General features: G+C 38.5%; 1 protein-coding gene across 1 annotated transcript; it reads left to right on the forward strand.

Moving 5' to 3' along the window:
- The first annotated feature begins 5,913 nt into the window (after positions 1–5,913).
- LOC129278999 (inner centromere protein-like) lies at positions 5,914–16,215 on the forward strand. The gene is made up of 6 exons (XM_064111381.1): positions 5,914–6,174; positions 11,071–11,252; positions 11,824–12,069; positions 13,310–13,437; positions 13,715–13,784; positions 15,044–16,215. Exons 1-6 carry the CDS (start codon positions 6,066–6,068, stop codon positions 15,290–15,292), a joined length of 984 nt encoding a protein of 327 aa, XP_063967451.1. The 5' UTR covers positions 5,914–6,065; the 3' UTR covers positions 15,293–16,215.
- The last annotated feature ends 307 nt before the right edge of the window (positions 16,216–16,522 follow it).

Raw genomic sequence — 16,522 nt, forward strand, 5'->3', positions numbered from 1 at the left:
TGGAATACACGTAGACATTATGAACTTGGCAAATCAAACAATGTGACCACGCAGCGTGAGCTTAAAATGCTGATATGTAGACCAATACAGAGCACTTAAATTTGTAAATGAAAAAAAAAATAATGAAAGCTCGAACGAAGTCCAAGCTAAAATATGTTTTGTATATTGACTTCAAAACTTGCTCCATATCAGCCTATTGAGCAAGATAAGCGCAAGCAAAAATTTTATATAGTAACATGAAAGATTTTTTTTTCAAGTCTTTCCCTCACATTATTTCATTCACTCGCCTTCCTCCCCTTATTTTCCTCTTCTCTTCTTCTGTCTTTATTCTTCTTTTCCTTTTTCTTTTCTTCTTTCTCCCCCCTTTTTTTTTGGTCTGCCAATTTTGTTCTGGGGGGGGGGGGTCACACCAAATCTCGGGGGGGGGGGGGGGGGGGGGGGGCACGTGCCCCCAGGCCCCCCCCCCCCCCCCGTAGCTACGCCACTGATGCACTGGCGTACCTAGGATTTTCCAAAAGGGGGGCAAATTTTTGGAGGATATTTCGTCCGCGAAAAAATGTGACAAGCCCCCCCCAAAAAAAAAAGAAAAAAGAAAAAAAAAGATCTTCACGTTCAAAAGAGGGGACATACGTCTTTTTCATTGCATTTTTACATTACAAATTATTAATTTGGCTTCTCAAAGGGGGGGGGGCACGTCCCCTGAATCAGTTGTGACTCGTCAGAGGGGCAGTTTGCCCCCCCCCCCTTTGGTACACTAGTGGTTCCATGCTGATACAGCGTAGATCAGAGTCTAGATCTAGAGACTAGACTCGAACTAAGATACATTTTTTTTAGATCTAGGACTGGTTTTGTATACGGACTAGACAAACCATGGCAAATAAGCTAACATTTGTCTAAACCTAAGTAAACGTAAAGTTCGGAATTAACCAGTTCGAAGTTAACCATGGCATTACTAGAATCAGGGACAACTCGGACGATGAGTCATCATCCCCATCCCTCACCTCCTCGTCCCTCTCATCATCAAGGCCCATCCCTTATCATCCCTCTCATCACCATCTCTCACATCCTCGCCCCTCTCACCATCTCCAAAACTCGGCTCTCTACACCAGGGAAACTCAATATAAAAAATAAAAATGAAATTGGCATGCCCACACAGATACACCTAGAACATTTTCACATTTCGGGGGCAGGAGTGAAGAGGCTCCGAGCCCCCATCCACGTATAAGTATTTTTTGAGCGACTCAAACATCCACACCACAGTCGCACTCAAAGTCAAAGAAATTGAAGCATATTGATTATTGCAACTTAAAACTCAGCTCTCTACACCAGGGACACTCAATATAAAAAATAAAAAAATAAAAAATAGGCCTAAAAATAATCAATTTGAAGTTAAAAATTAAGCCCCCAAATAAACATTTATTATTGATGGCTACCCTCAGCCCGGCATGCCAATACATCTACACTGCAAATATTTTTCACATTTCGGGGGCAGGAGTGAAATCGCCCCGAGCCCCCACCCACGTAAAAGTATTTTTTGTGCGACTCAGGGAAAATAAAAATAGAAAAAATAAAAATATATATATAAATATTTACAAAAAAAAAGCAGAGCCTATACGACACTGCCACGCTTCAAGCTCTAGTTCACTCTCTCACTCAGTCAAGCTCAGCTCTTTGACTGTGCACGCCCACTTCCATTGGGGATTCGGGCTGAATCCCACCCCGCCAGTTTAGGCGGCCGAGCTACGTAGAATTGCGATGAAGAGCAGCGGACCGTTCATCGGTTGTTCGCTTCTTGCGACCAGAGAGAAAAGGTGAAAAACTTTAACAAAAACATGCAAATGCACCAAATTTTATCCTTGCGATGAGAAAATGGAGTTAATGGAATACAAGAAAGTCCATCTTCTGCGATAAAAGTGGTAACTTGAGGAGAAATGATCACAAAATCAAGTCACTGTTGAGCGGGGCCGAGCCGAGCACCGACACAGTTAATACACGCGCGCCTATGGGAATCGCGAGCTGTCGAAAAACGCCTAAAATTACACTTTTTTTTAATTTCAGCGAAAAAAAAAGCAATAGAAAGTGAAGAACATTACCATCAGACCATATCTCTAGAAAATCTTTACAAGAAATTTCGAAATGACGAAAAATAGACGCAGATTTGTGAAAAAAAAATCTCGTAATGGGTGGGACAACTCGGCCCGCGGTCCGAGATGTCCCGTGGTCCGAGTTGACCCGACCCCCATTACTCGGCTATTCAGTGTTGTAGTCAAGGCTCAAACCTCCAAGGCCAAGGCCAAGGCTTCAATACCAAAGGCCAAGGCCAAGGCCTGAAAACCTCAAGGCCAAGCCAAGGCATTTCAAATTACTGCGCTAGCCTAAGCGAGCCCTAGCCTAGCGCATCATGTCTTGCCATTAATGGCAGCTAGTTTGATAAGTGTTTAAGAATTGGATTGATAGACCTAAGCCTGTAAGGCCTATGTATCTATGTAGGTACCGGTAATTTGGCGATGCTATAGCGCGCGCTAATGCTGAGCAACTGATCTGAACGTAAATGCTTCGACCGGTGTACCGGCGGATCCTGCGCCTGGCAGATACTGTTCTAGGCACCAAATCCGCCGGCGGATATGGTTCTCCTCCGGCGGATTCAGTACCAAAAAAGGCCACTCCCTTCGGAAGATTCGGAAGATATCGTTCTTGCGCTATCGCGATATCCTTCATTCATCACGTTCACACGTCATGCATGCACGCGCACCGCGCGTGAATAACGTTGCGAAATGAAGTTCGAAGAAGAGGTGGGTTAGCTAAGCTTAGTCTAATTGAGAGCCAGCTACCTTTCGGATTCTAGTTACATTAGGCCTTGAAGAGGAAAGCCTCAACATTTTGCCTTTATTCTGATGATTAGGGACAGAGTCAGACTCAGACTGACGTTAATCAGAGATTAAGTTTGCACAAAGAAGAATCTAACTTTGAGCTATTTTTGGGCATTATATTCAGTAAATAAAATCATATTCTACACTTTTCCTTTGCTTTTCTTTCCTCCTTTCTTTTTGTTCTTGTTTGTAGAACTTTTTGGGACCATAGCCCAACCCTTCCATACGCAGTGCTGTGCGGTTGGGGTCCGGAATTTCTTGATATCAAAGCCATTTAAACCTCGCAGATTGCCGCTATTTTAATCAAATCGCGGGCATGTACAGGATATAGCTTTTACACAACACATTTATTCAACCCAGTTGCGTAATGAACCAAATATTTTGAGGGGCAAAACATAGTAATGTGGGAAAAATCTGTAAAAAGTCGCAAAGTGATCGAGCTGGAAAAAAATGCCTTTTGAAATTAAATTCTAATTATGTAATTGATTTTTCCATTAGATTCAGCAACTAACAAATTTCATTGTTTCCATTCATTTCATTATACCTTGTCTCCTTTAATTTATTTTATTTCTCTTGGGTGTGGAACCAAGACCCCCCCCCCCCCCGGCGCATGTGCAGTAATTGAACGTGATTGTGAACGGGAAGCGTTATAGAGCAATTTGAGGTTCAGTATAAATGAAGAGCCCCTACTGTGTGGGGTCTGGGGCAAAGCCCCGGTAGCTTATTTACATAAAATTTAGCTAGCTTATAGCACAATGTTGTATCCAGTCCATCTTTCTTCCCGCTCTTTAATTTCAATCATCGGAAGCCCGGTCGTGTTATTTTTTTTTCTTGTCCCTTTTCTTTGTTTTCCAAAAATTAGCTTTTGACTAATTGCATTTTACCTTCGTTTCGCGCTATTGTTTGCCATTTTGTCATCTTTTAATTTATTTCCCACCGTGCTATTGCATTACATATGCCTGTTTTGGAATGATTTGTTCTTTCTCAAATGTTCTTCTTTCGTTCATTTTCCCGATTTCCTTCCTTTTCCATTAAAAAGGGTTTTTTTCTTCGTTTTCTTGTCACTTTTTCCTTTCATTTTCCCCTCATTCCCCTTTCCCTTTCTTTCTCCCTCCTTTTTTTTTCCTTTCCCGTTTTTCTTTTATTCCTGGTTAAATCCGCCAGGGGGCAACTCCCCCCCCCCCCCGCCTGTTACGTCATGAATATCCATTAGGTGGACTGATGATGTCACATCTCCACTTGTTCTTTTGTAATTTATTATATGAAATTAGGTTTATTCAAATTTTTTCCTCCAAGAACTAGAAAATTTGGATTGACAACTGATTTAGTGCATTAGATATTTATTGCTGCAACTTATTTCATTATAAGGGAGACATATTATTCACACAAGTATGAAATAAATGAAAAAAATATGGTTTTGTGTGATAACATAAGAAAACGGAAAATGGGGATGTGACATCATCAGCCCAACTAATGAATATTCATGATGACTGTTTTCACAAAATATTGCTTAACTTTAAACTTCAATAACTTTATTATTTGTTATCCGATTTTGATGAAATTTTCTGCATTTTGCTCAGTGAATTCTACTCTATGTATTAAGATATAAATATTTTCAGCCCGGACCATCCCTTTAATTCAGATTCCTTAACAAAAATATTGGAAAAAAGGAATTAAAACAAATTAAAAAAATACATGACAAATTAAAAATAGGCCTACAATAAACTACATAAGATATTAATCATGTTTTGAAATTCTTTTTTTAAATGTTTGTTTGAAAAATGTTTTCACAAAAAATTAGCACTCTACAAGCAATAATATGAGTTAACAGCAATATATATTCATAAACTAATTTGCCTCATTTATTTTGAAATTATGAAGTTTTAACTCGTTGAAAATCTGTAGTTTTATAAAAACCATAGGCCTATATGGGGGTACAAATTTTCGCCAGTCTGGCAAACTTACACTAATCATGGTGTGAAAAAGCACAGTTAAAGATATCGATGCATACTGCGGACTGAAAGTAGTATAAATTTTCACGTAGGGCCTACAAAACAAAATGATGAAAATTTCATCAAAATCTGATAATAATAAATAGCAAAGTTTTGGCGCATGTGCCAGGTCTATGTATACATGATATATCGATTCATTGTTTCTCCTATTCCCTCACCCCCATCGAGCCCTTCGTCAAAAGCTGTATGGATCCGCCCCTGAATAAAAATTCACTAAAAGTCTAAAGGCGGACGAAAATCCCCTCCCCCCATTGGTAACGACATTGCCAGAGCCGCGCATGCGCGCGCTGCCGAGGTTGGACGTCTGTCCAAATATATTACACGTATCGTCAATAGAACCAAATCCGCCGAGGAACCAAATCTGCAAACATCAAGCCGCGTCAAACCCGGCGGATATGGTTCCGATTAAAAACGATATCGGCCATTAAGAACGATATCTGCCGGCGGATACGGTATCCGCCGGTGGAACCGAATCCGCCGCTACACCGGCACTGGTACTATGATGGTCGAGGCAAAGTCCACGCGCATGCGTACTCTTAATCCGAAGACGCAAGTCATGAATATTCATATGTTGGTCCAGAACTCGGTGGGAAAAATAATTTCGCGACCGGGAGTAACAACACTGAGTCAGTGACACTGCAAACGCCGCCCGGTCTGCGACTGCGAGTCTGCGGTGGACCCGGGCGATGGACGCATTCTTATTTACCTGCAATCCAGGCGCCCCTGGATCAACGCCGGTGTCCAAAATCGCAATAACCACACCTCTTCCATCATACTCTGGATACTTGGTGAGGAAAGCTGATGCACTTGTTTCATTCTTCGGCAGCAGCCCAGCAACAGGGAAATTCTTGTCGATGTGAGACGCCATTTTGCCGGTGACACCCAAAATAGGTCAAAGGTGAACGAACTAGGCCGCTGTACAATGCGTACATTCGGAGCACGCGCGTCTGCGTTCCTCCGTACGTATCCGTTCAAGCAGCTTTGGCGGAAGGGGGGGGGGGGGGGTAGGGTATGGTTCTCGACCGTCGATCCCAGTGTTGCCTTGGTTTTCAACAGCGCGGCAGCTGAACCTCAACGTAATGTAGATCGCCGCTCCGTCGGTCGCGTCAAACACTGAATTTCGGAAACAATATTGTCAGCTTAACTAGCTTAAGATTTGCGATAAATTATCAGCATCAAAACCATGTCTATGAGATCATGCAGGAAGAAACAGAATCCACGCGAACTTTTGGAGCAAATGCTCGAAAGGACAACTTTGACGACCAGACGAATTGCTCATGATAATGTTGAAGGTATATTATCACACTCACTCATTCTGTTTGTTGCTTTTAAAATTTAGGTTTTTGGTGCTGCATTGACTTGCTGGTAATATTATTTCTTTTGTAAATAATAAGTAAATAAGAACTATAATAACTTGCACCCCTTGAACGTTAACCATGAGTTCATATTAATCATTTATCCTATTCTGTGCATGTTGATTGTTGTTACTGTCAGTAAAAATTTGATCATCATCAGTGCAGTTGGTATTATTGTCTATTGAATTGATTATATTTTTATCATTACAATTTTCATTATTGTTGTTTTATGAATTTTGTATCATTATTATTAATGTTATTATCATTTATATATAACACTTAGAATATTATTACTGCTGTTGTTGATATATTTTTATTATCATTATTGTTATTATGATTAATCAGCCCGTAGCCATGGTTTTCAATTCCTGCTCTTCCTTTGGCTTTGCTATAAACTTGAACAAGCAAAACAACATAATGATAATAATTAGTCAAAATAGTTGTAGGGCCTACAGTTTATCCCCGTGAAAAAACTATTTTCTCCCTCACCGTAGATGTTCTTGTTTTTAAAAATTGGAGGGGTTCGACTTGAACCCCCCCCCCCTGCAAAGGGTTTGATTGTTATGATTATCATTAGTAGTAGTAGTACATATTAGTAGTAGTAGTACGTAGTAGTCGGTAGTAGTAGTAGTAGTAGTACATGTAGTAGTAGTAGTAGAAGTAGAAGTAGTATAGGAGTAGTAGTAGTAGTAGTAAGTAGTAGTATATAGTAGTAGTATAATGGTAGTATAGTAGAAGTATAGTAGTAGTAGTATAGTAGTAGTAGTAGTATAGTTGTACTAGTAGTAGTAGTAGTAGCTAGTAGTAGTAGTAGTAGCTAGTAGTAGTAGTAGTAGTAGTAGAAGTAGTAGTAGTAGTAGTAGTATAATGGTAGTATAGTAGAAGTATAGTAGTAGTAGTATAGTAGTAGTAGTAGTAGTAGTAGTGGTAGTAGTAGTAGTATAGTCGTACTAGTAGTGGTAGTAGTGGTAGTAGTAGTATAGTACTAGTAGTATTAGTAGTAGTAGTAGTAGTAGAGTGCTAGTAGTCATATAGTAGTAGTAGTAGTACTACTACTACTACTATAGCACTAGAAGTAGCAGTAGTAGTAGTAGTAGTAGTAGTAGTAGTAGTAGTAGTAGTAGTAGTAGTAGTAGTAGTAGTAGTAGAGTGCTAGTAGTCATAGTAGTAGTAGTACTACTACTACTACTACTATAGCACTAGAAGTAGCAGTAGTAGTAGTAGTAGTAGTAGTAGTAGGCGTAGTAGTAGTAGTGATTGGTAATTGGTGGTGATTTTTTTTTACCTGATTGCTTAGAAAGCATGAATGCCTGTAAGCAAGCAACCAGATGATGTATGTATGTAGTATAGTAGTAGTAGTAGTAGTATAGTCGTACTAGTAGTAGTAGTAGTAGCTAGTAGGAGTAGTAGTAGTAGTAGTAGTAGTAGAAGTAGTAGTAGTAGTAGTATAATGGTAGTATAGTAGAAGTATAGTAGTAGTAGTATAGTAGTAGTAGTAGTAGTAGTAGTAGTAGTAGTAGTAGTAGTAGTAGTAGTAGTAGTAGTAGTAGTAGTAGTAGTAGTAGTAGTACTGTAGTAGTATAGTCGTACTGGTAGTAGTAGTGGTAGTAGTGGTAGTAGTAGTATAGTAGAAGTAGTAGTAGTAGTACTACTACTACTACTATAGCACTAGAAGTAGCAGTAGTAGTAGTAGTAGGTGTAGGTGTAGTAGTAGTAGTGATTGGTAATTGGTGGTTCTTTTTTTTAACCTGATTGCTAAGAAAGCATGAATGCCTGTAAGCAAGCAACCAGATGATGGCTTAAGTTCCTCTCCAAAGGATTAATGCCTTACCAAAGGGCACTAGCTAGCACACCAAGTAGGAATCGAACTGTCACCGGAATATGAATCCCCCGCTCTACCGACTGAGCTATCACTCAGTAGTAGTAGTATATTAGTCGTATTGGTAGTAGTAGTAGTGGTAGTAGTAGTAGTAGTGGTGGTGGCAGTAATAGTAGTAGTAGTAATGGTAGTAGTTCAAGTAGTAGAAGTACACAAGTAGTGGTAGCAGTATGTAACAGTAGTAGTCGTAGCAGAGAGATATATCTCCGTTGCCGTAGTAATATTTATAGGTAGATTAATACTCATTGTTATTACTACTACTTAGGGTTGCAAAGGGCTGGAAACTTTCCAGAAATTTTGGGAAATTTCCATGGAAAGTTTCTGGAATTTTGGGGAATTTTCATCTTTTTCACAAAAAGTGATAAATCCTGATTCTAAATACAATATTCTGTTTCTAAATAATATCATAAATTGATATACTCATATATTATACTTTTCATTTGTATTTAAAACTATTCTTCATTCTTTTAATTGCCCAGGGTATAAAATATTCATCAAACTGTACATAAATACATTACTGTATAGTACATACATGTATATGTATCCAGAAACATGATGGAGCATTGAATGTATAAAATGAAGCGTTTCAATTCAACATGAAAAAATAAGACTTTGCATTACACTATTTTTCATTTTTCTTTAAATGTCAAGGGTCTTTTTTATGTGAGAACCTGCCATTATAACATGTTAAGAGAACGTTGCCCCCTACATGTAGTCTGCATGCACAGACCCTTATTGAAACTTTGATCCACAGGTGGGACTTCACACAAGACTAGCACGAATACAATTTTCTGTTGAACAAAAGGACCTTCTGTACACAAGTCATTGGCAGAAACTTTATGCTGCATATTGAGACCACTTTCCTTGAGTGAAGGGTTTGCACTCGTCTGCTGTGCAAAGCCTTCACTCAGGTTAAAGGTCTGAACAGTGGCGTAACTACGGGGGGGGGGGGGGGGGGCATGGGGGGGGCACGTGCCCCCCCAATCGGCTGACCAAAAAAACAAACAAAAAAAAACGGGGAAAATGAGAAAAAGAGGGAGAAAGGAAGAGAAACGTTGTGGAAAAGAAGACATTATTGTTCATTCTAATGTTATATTATATCATAATTATGTTATGTTATATTACATAAGAAACATTTTTTTCATAACTTTATGAAGCATAATTTGCTCAGGGCCTATGTCGTCATTGTTCCTGGTGCTCGCATTGTCTGTTTATCGAGATATATAATCCTGTTATACTAAAACCTCCTGTTTTCAAGTCAATATACACCAAACTGCCAAATATACTTCCTCGCACTTCGAGTTATCATAGTTTTTTGTACAATAGTATGCTTCTTTTTCATGACTACTTAAAGTGATTGCCCCATTTTAAGGTCTTAATATAAAACATTTCCTGTCCGTGCTTACTTTCTCTTACTGCTCTCCATGAATTCCTAGAATCAGTCCTTAAGATGTCCCTTTTTCTGATCTGAATATCAAAATTTTTCAGCTCGCGCTTCGCGCTCGCATCACTTGGTTAGTGAACTACGTATGGTCTTCGTGAATTCCTACAAACAAGCCTTAAAATGCCCCTCTTCAGGTCTGAATTTCCTAAATTTTCAGCTCGCGCTTCGCGCTCGCAAGATTTGATTAGTGAGATGGGTATGTTGATCATGATTACAAGTGCTTTATGTGCATGTTTAGATGTAATTCTAACAAAATCAGCAAGCGCTAATTGGCACTTTGCATTAGATGACTATGATGAGATGTGTATACTCTTAATGAATTCCTAAAATATAGTCCTTAAAATCTTCCTGTTTTGGGGTCAATATTTACAAAAATTTCAGCTCGCGCTTCGCGCTCGCATTATTTAGCGAGACAGGTACGTATCATGATTACAAAAGATTGATTATAATGTCCCTTTTTAGGTCTGAATATCAAAAATTTTAAGCTCGCGCTTCGCGCTCACATTATGTGACCAGTGAGATACATATCCGTTTAATGGCACTGTCCTTAAAATGTCTCTATTAGGTCAGTATACCTGGCAACTGGGCGCGCTTCGCTCGCTCACTAAGTGACACAAATTTTTTGCTGGTGCCCCCCCAATGCCGTGACCCACGGTACGCCACTGGGTCTGAATGTGCAGCCTACTCATGCCATGTGTACTGAAGGCCCTCTCGCTCAGGAAACGGCAAGATTTTATGTGCTAGTCTTTGTGTGGAGACCCACTTGTTGATCAAAGTTTCAATCAGGGTCTGTGCCTGCAGACTAGGTTTGCACAGCAGACTAACCCCACCAGCAGCTATATGGCACTGACTTGAGTCTTTAAATGGGAAAAATCAGGTCCAGGAACGGAAAAGGTTCAATGAAAGCTGCAAACTGCACCAAGTTCTCACTTCTGCTATGCAGAAGTAAATGAGAAATAAAGTAATGATAATAAAATAATAATAATAATGTTAATAACAACAATAATGTTATAATTATTATTAATAATGATTCTCAACATCTGCCAAAAGATCAGAACACCCAATAGGCATCATTCCATGAACAATATCTCTTTTGTAAAGCATATTTGCAGTGTACATATACTGCCATCGCACGTACCAATCAGCCACTAATACAGTAAATCAACTTTTACATGAAATTCATTGAAATTCTGCTTTGTCTGACCGTCTTAGCATAATATTTGGCTTGAAACTTGCTGACAAAGCACAATCAAGCATCATCTGCCGGGGTAATCCTTTCAATTCCTGTATATAAATATCAAAAAATTGCTACTTTTTAAAAACAATTTCCAACATTTCTTGAAAATTGCTGAAAATTCCCCCAAATTCCTAGTAAATTCCTGTTTATTCTCATGGAAAGTTTCCGCCACAAAAATTCTCGGGAATTTTGCAACCCTACTACTATTACTACTAGTACTATTATTGTCATTATTTTTTTTCATACTACATGTACTACTATTGTCATTATTAGATGTGGGAGGAGCTGCCTACGGAAGGGCACACGAAGCATGGAGGCAAGACAAAGAAGAGTCAATACGTAAAGCTGTACAAGAGACAGAGAAAAGGGCAGCCCGGATATTGAAAGAAACACTCGAAAAGGCAATGAAAAAGGCAGAAGAAGAGAAAAGGAAAGCATTAGAACAGGCTAGATTGGTAGGTTATTGCTTTAACAACACCCCCTCTCATAGTCGTACACACCAAGGGGTGGGGGGAGGGGCAGCTCCCCCCCCCCCCAGAAATTTGGAAACTTGCATTCTTTACTGAACATTTTCATGAAAATTCAAGTGTGCACAAGCCCCAACCTTTCACTTTAGAAAGTTTAAAAGTGCCCGACTGACAAGCTCAGTTGCTTCACTTGGTCGCTTTGCTCCCTCGCTTTTGAGTTTCTTTTAAAAAAATTTACACATCTTACCCCCAACCAGAAAAAAATTCTGCTTTTTTAATTCCATCATGCCCCTTCTTGATGCCAGGGATGGGGCAAACATTTTATAGTATGTAAAATAAATTTTGCAAGTGAATAAAAATGGTAGCATTTTTTTTAATGAAAAAAAGCAAGTTTTTCACTGTATTTCTTGCCTGTTTTGTATCCATTTCTCTTAAGAGAATGAGTTAGATACACTACTATCTTTTGGAAGCTACATAGAAGTCTAGAATTATAGGTATATTATGCAAACACATTTTGATATTTGCTCATTTGACCACTACTTGTTTATTTTTTCCCCAGGAAGCAGAAGCTACTGCCGAAAGGGTAAGGATAGCCCGAGATCAGTTGGAAGCAGAGCGTATTGCCAAGTTAACGTGGGCTTTCAAAAAGGAGAAGGAAGAGGCTTTGAGGAAACAGTGGGAAGAATGTGAACGGATCAGAATAAAAGCTGTAGAGGATGCCATTGAAGAGACGACTCGTAAATTACGCAAGCAGTTCCTTGTTGCCAAGGAATTTGCTGTAGCCAGAGCTCTCAAAATCGCCAGGGTATGTATTCTACATATGTCACCGGCCACCCCAAAGCCAACAATAAGTCACAAGGGAAGGTTCTCTGTAAATTGCGATTTGGTCTTCAAAAAGCAAATATGAAAAAATAACCTCATCTGAATGAATAGTTCCTCTTCATACTGTCAAAATTTCAGGACGTAAAGTTGGATAGAAAAAAAGATAAAATCTTGAGTTTCTTTGACACCAGTTTTTTTTTTTTTTTTTGGGGGGGGGGGGCCGGGGGGGGGGGACTGAAGTTTCACTGAGATTGCACAGTGTACATATCACATGATTGAGTGAACCCCAAACTTCAAACATTGTATTCTCCTTTTTTTTTTTTAAGCCCTCACTTAGTTTTCTCTGCATTCAATCAAGTACTTCTGTGGGTAATTGTTGATCAACTTTGACAATTTATATGCAGGGGCAGATCCAGATTTTCCAAAAAGGGGGGGGGGGCACATTTCCGAGGAAAAATTTGACAAGAAAAAAAAAGGTCTTCACTTTCAAGGGGGGGGGCACACTTCTATTTTAACAGCATTTTTAAATTACAAATTTTAATTGTGCCTCTCAAAAGGGGGGGGGGGCATGGGCCAGATTTGCCCCCCCCCCCCCCACCCTTGATCCGCCAGTGTTTATATGTCATGTTAAAGCTTTTGATGTGCTTATTCAAACTGAAGTTCTCAAAATTTATTCTGGGCAACTTATTGGATTGGTTTTGGGGGTGGCCGGCCACATAGTAAGTGCTAACTCTCATTGCTTGGTGGACACCATGCCCAAACATGGACTTTCAAAATTGACTGTAAACGAGAAATCATCCTTTGACATCAGAATACCCATCACAATCAATTCATTTTCCTCACTCACCCTAAAAAGTGTTATGAAATTAAGTCTGAAAAGTTGCCTATTTCGAGCAAGCGTTTGTGTTGCAAGTTATTGTGATCGACCAAACTGTCGCAAATGGACATATAACCGACCTTGAAGGGTTCATTCAACACGCAGAGTAATACAATCTCGTTCATATCTTCATATCTTCAGAAGTTCAATAGCTGCAGGATATTTAGTGGGGGATAATGCTTCAAATATTTATTCAGTAGGCCTATATACCTGTTTCCACTTTGCGAACTATTGAAACCACTTGGCCAACTGGATCCAGTTGGATTCAGCTTGATTTTTCAACCATTTACAGATAATTATGATTTTTTCTATTTATTTCATTCATTTTTTATCTTTTTCTTGTCAGTTTCATTTTGCCCACCGTTTAAAGAAGGCGATAGAGGCTACGAAAGAAGAGTGCAATAGATTGGCAGCCGAAGAGGCAGCACGGGTTGCCAAGCTTCACAGGGAAGAAACAATGAGACTCAATAAAATGTAAGTTTTTTTTTATGTACTGCATTCAGTATTATTTCCATAATTATACGGTGAAACCTTTTAAAAAGCCAATGGCTGTAAGATGTAACCTTAAAACTCCCAACATTTATTACATAAATTCTGATTAGCAATTTTGCTCATATCTTCATTCTCTTGAGTGTATCAGGGATGTATTTTGATATGAAAAGAAATATATTGATATTCTCTGTCTTAAATGTAATGTACCAGTACATATTTTAATGTGAAAGTAATATTTCTCCTAACTTTGAATTTTCAGAATTCATGAAACTGAAAGAGAGCTTCGAGATGAGATGCAAGCCAGAGATTGGGTTCAAACAGATTTCAAGGTAAGCCATAGGCCTATATGCATTCGAACCAGGAGGGTGTTTCACAAAGGTTTCGATATGACTTATAGAGTCGCACTTAAATTCCCAGTTGGATGCGTTATAAAAGGCATGACCGCATTGGTCAGATCATGCCAAGAGGATGCGCACTACTGTTTATTGATCAATGAGATCGTGCATTGCATATCATGTATGTGTCTGCATTTAAGCTTGACTCTAAGTCATACTTAAATCTTTGTGAAACACCCCAGGACTGCTCAATATATTCTATTATTATCCATATAGGGCCTTGAAGCGGTGCAATAGAATCACATATTTTTCTCGTGCAATATCAGAGTGTGTATTGCACGATGCACCAAAACCTGACAAATTCCCCAAAGGCTTAAGCGTACAAAATTTGATCTATGATACCGTATTACATAGCATGGTCAAATAATTAACAAATATTAAAGATAACCAATAGGCTTTTCTTTTGTGGGATACCAGAAATATTCAACTCATCAGGGCCAATATTGTATTTATTCATGATAAGGCAGTACATTATTTTCAATGAAAAATAAAAGTTGAGATTGGCACTCTTTTGACCACTGGCAGAGATTGGGGGGGGGGGGGGGGTTGGGCATTAATTGGCCCGACATAAATGGAAAAAAAGTAAAGATAGAAGGAAAAAAAGAAATTCTTCAAGTCTCACTACCCCTTCCCCTGGATATGGAAATAAAGCATTTATGTTTAAGTCCTCAATAATTAGTTTTATGCTTCCTCTGTCCTTCACATACAAATGTACCTATTTTCTGCAATGCTTATGTATTGTAGGTTCGTAATGCAAAGTTTTACTGGTGAATATAGCAAGGGTCAGTTTTGTTTAAAGACAATTGCTAGTTGTGGTACAGTTGTATTTGAGTTCATGCAGAATCCAATAAAATGACACAAAAAGTGTCGTGTGTACAAATTAAAAAATATATGCCCAAAGGATTCAGGAAGAAATTTTATAATTGCTGACAAAATAAGAAAAGTACGCTCGATATATCACCAAAATGTCTGGTATTTTTCCAGCAATAATTGTCCTAAATGTGCTTATCTGTGTTGGTGATCCTCAGTGCGATAATATTTCAGCTTGAATTCACAAATTTCAGTTTATGTAAATATACCAGATTTAGATCTAAGATGATATAGTGACAATTAATTTTCGTTTTACAGACTTCCTCATGAAATCAGTGTTTAATGCTACTTCTTTCACTTCTCTTTAACATCTGAATTTACAGGATATTCAGAACGACTACAGGCGTTTCTTGGATTACACGGACGGCAAATACCATTCAGATTATATGCTTAGGTTGCGGAAGCACGGAATGAAATTTGATGCGAACTTTGACCAGATTGATGAGGAATCTTGGGTGGATATATTCCCGCTGCCAACGTATCTCCATCGTTACGCACGCAAGAGTATGGTGACTCCGCACGACGTGACCAAAGAAATGAACTTTGCACCTCCGAAGATGGTTAAAAAATGATGTATGTCTTCTTTAATAGCAGTACAGTATTATGAAGGTATATATTTCTATAGAGAGAGTAAAAATGCATTTTTCACTAGACTGAAAAATCCGCTCCTTCACAATAATTTTTTAGAGCATTTTCTGATTTTCTCAGTTATCCTACACAGACGGAAGTCTCCCATAGGACTTGTAATGGTAGTGGTCTGCGTAACATTTAACTACAGCGTCTATGAGGAAAAGGGTGAGCCTCTCCCTTTTTTATTACTGCTTAAATCCCACTTTTGATGGGAAAAACAATGAGTGTCAATGAAGAGTAGCTTTATCTCACTGGTTTCTCAAAATATGTGATATGAAATTTAAAGATTTTATTCCAAACAGACAGGGTTCACTTTTTCATTTTGTTTTGAATGCAGTTGGAACATACGAATGCACCAGCCAATCATGTTCATATTACCATCATGGCATGATGTCTATACTTTATTCTATAGAGGGAGGAAATGCGGTGAAGTTAGGTGAAGCCTCAGTAGAGCATATTCTGGATGAAATAGACTGATTTTTCGGTCTAATTTTACACCTGAATAATTATGATAGATTCCTGAAAGTGTGGTGTGATGACTTAAATCTTTTTTTTCACAATCATGTAATTTTACCTGTTTTGGCTTGCTCTCACTTCCGATACTGCGAGCTTCATCTGGAGCCTGTTTCATAAAACTTGTTATAATAACAAATTTGCAATAACTTGTTAAAAGCTACTAAAATCCTTCAATCTAACTGGCTGATAGTAAATTTGTTAAAGAAATTAATGCATTTGTTATTATAAAAAGTCTTTATAAAACGGGACCCAGACCTTCGTTGATGGCATAGTAAGAATGAGAGAAGTTAGTATTGTATATTGTTTAACAACTCAGAGATGCGTTTTCTATTATATATTTGTGCAAAAATTAAACCAAATAGCAGAAATTTACAAATAGGTTAAACTTTCGATGGGGCCAAAAAAAAGTTTCCTGACCAAGAACAAAAAAGGGGAGAATGAGAAAGGGGAAAAAGGTGAAACATGATATCATTTTGTGAATAGTATGCCAAAATCTATCACAGAATTAAATATTTGGTAGTAATAAAGGTTAGAATCATCAATTTTTTCTTTTGTTCGCGGGAAACTTTTCACAACTGATTGCCTAAATCTGCAACATAAGCTTTAACATTGCAGTGAATGGGGAATTTCAAGACTCTTTTTTTTTAATTCCTAGG

This window comes from Lytechinus pictus, chromosome 16 (genome assembly GCF_037042905.1).
Source record: "Lytechinus pictus isolate F3 Inbred chromosome 16, Lp3.0, whole genome shotgun sequence".
Classification (NCBI taxonomy): Eukaryota; Metazoa; Echinodermata; class Echinoidea; order Temnopleuroida; family Toxopneustidae; genus Lytechinus; species Lytechinus pictus.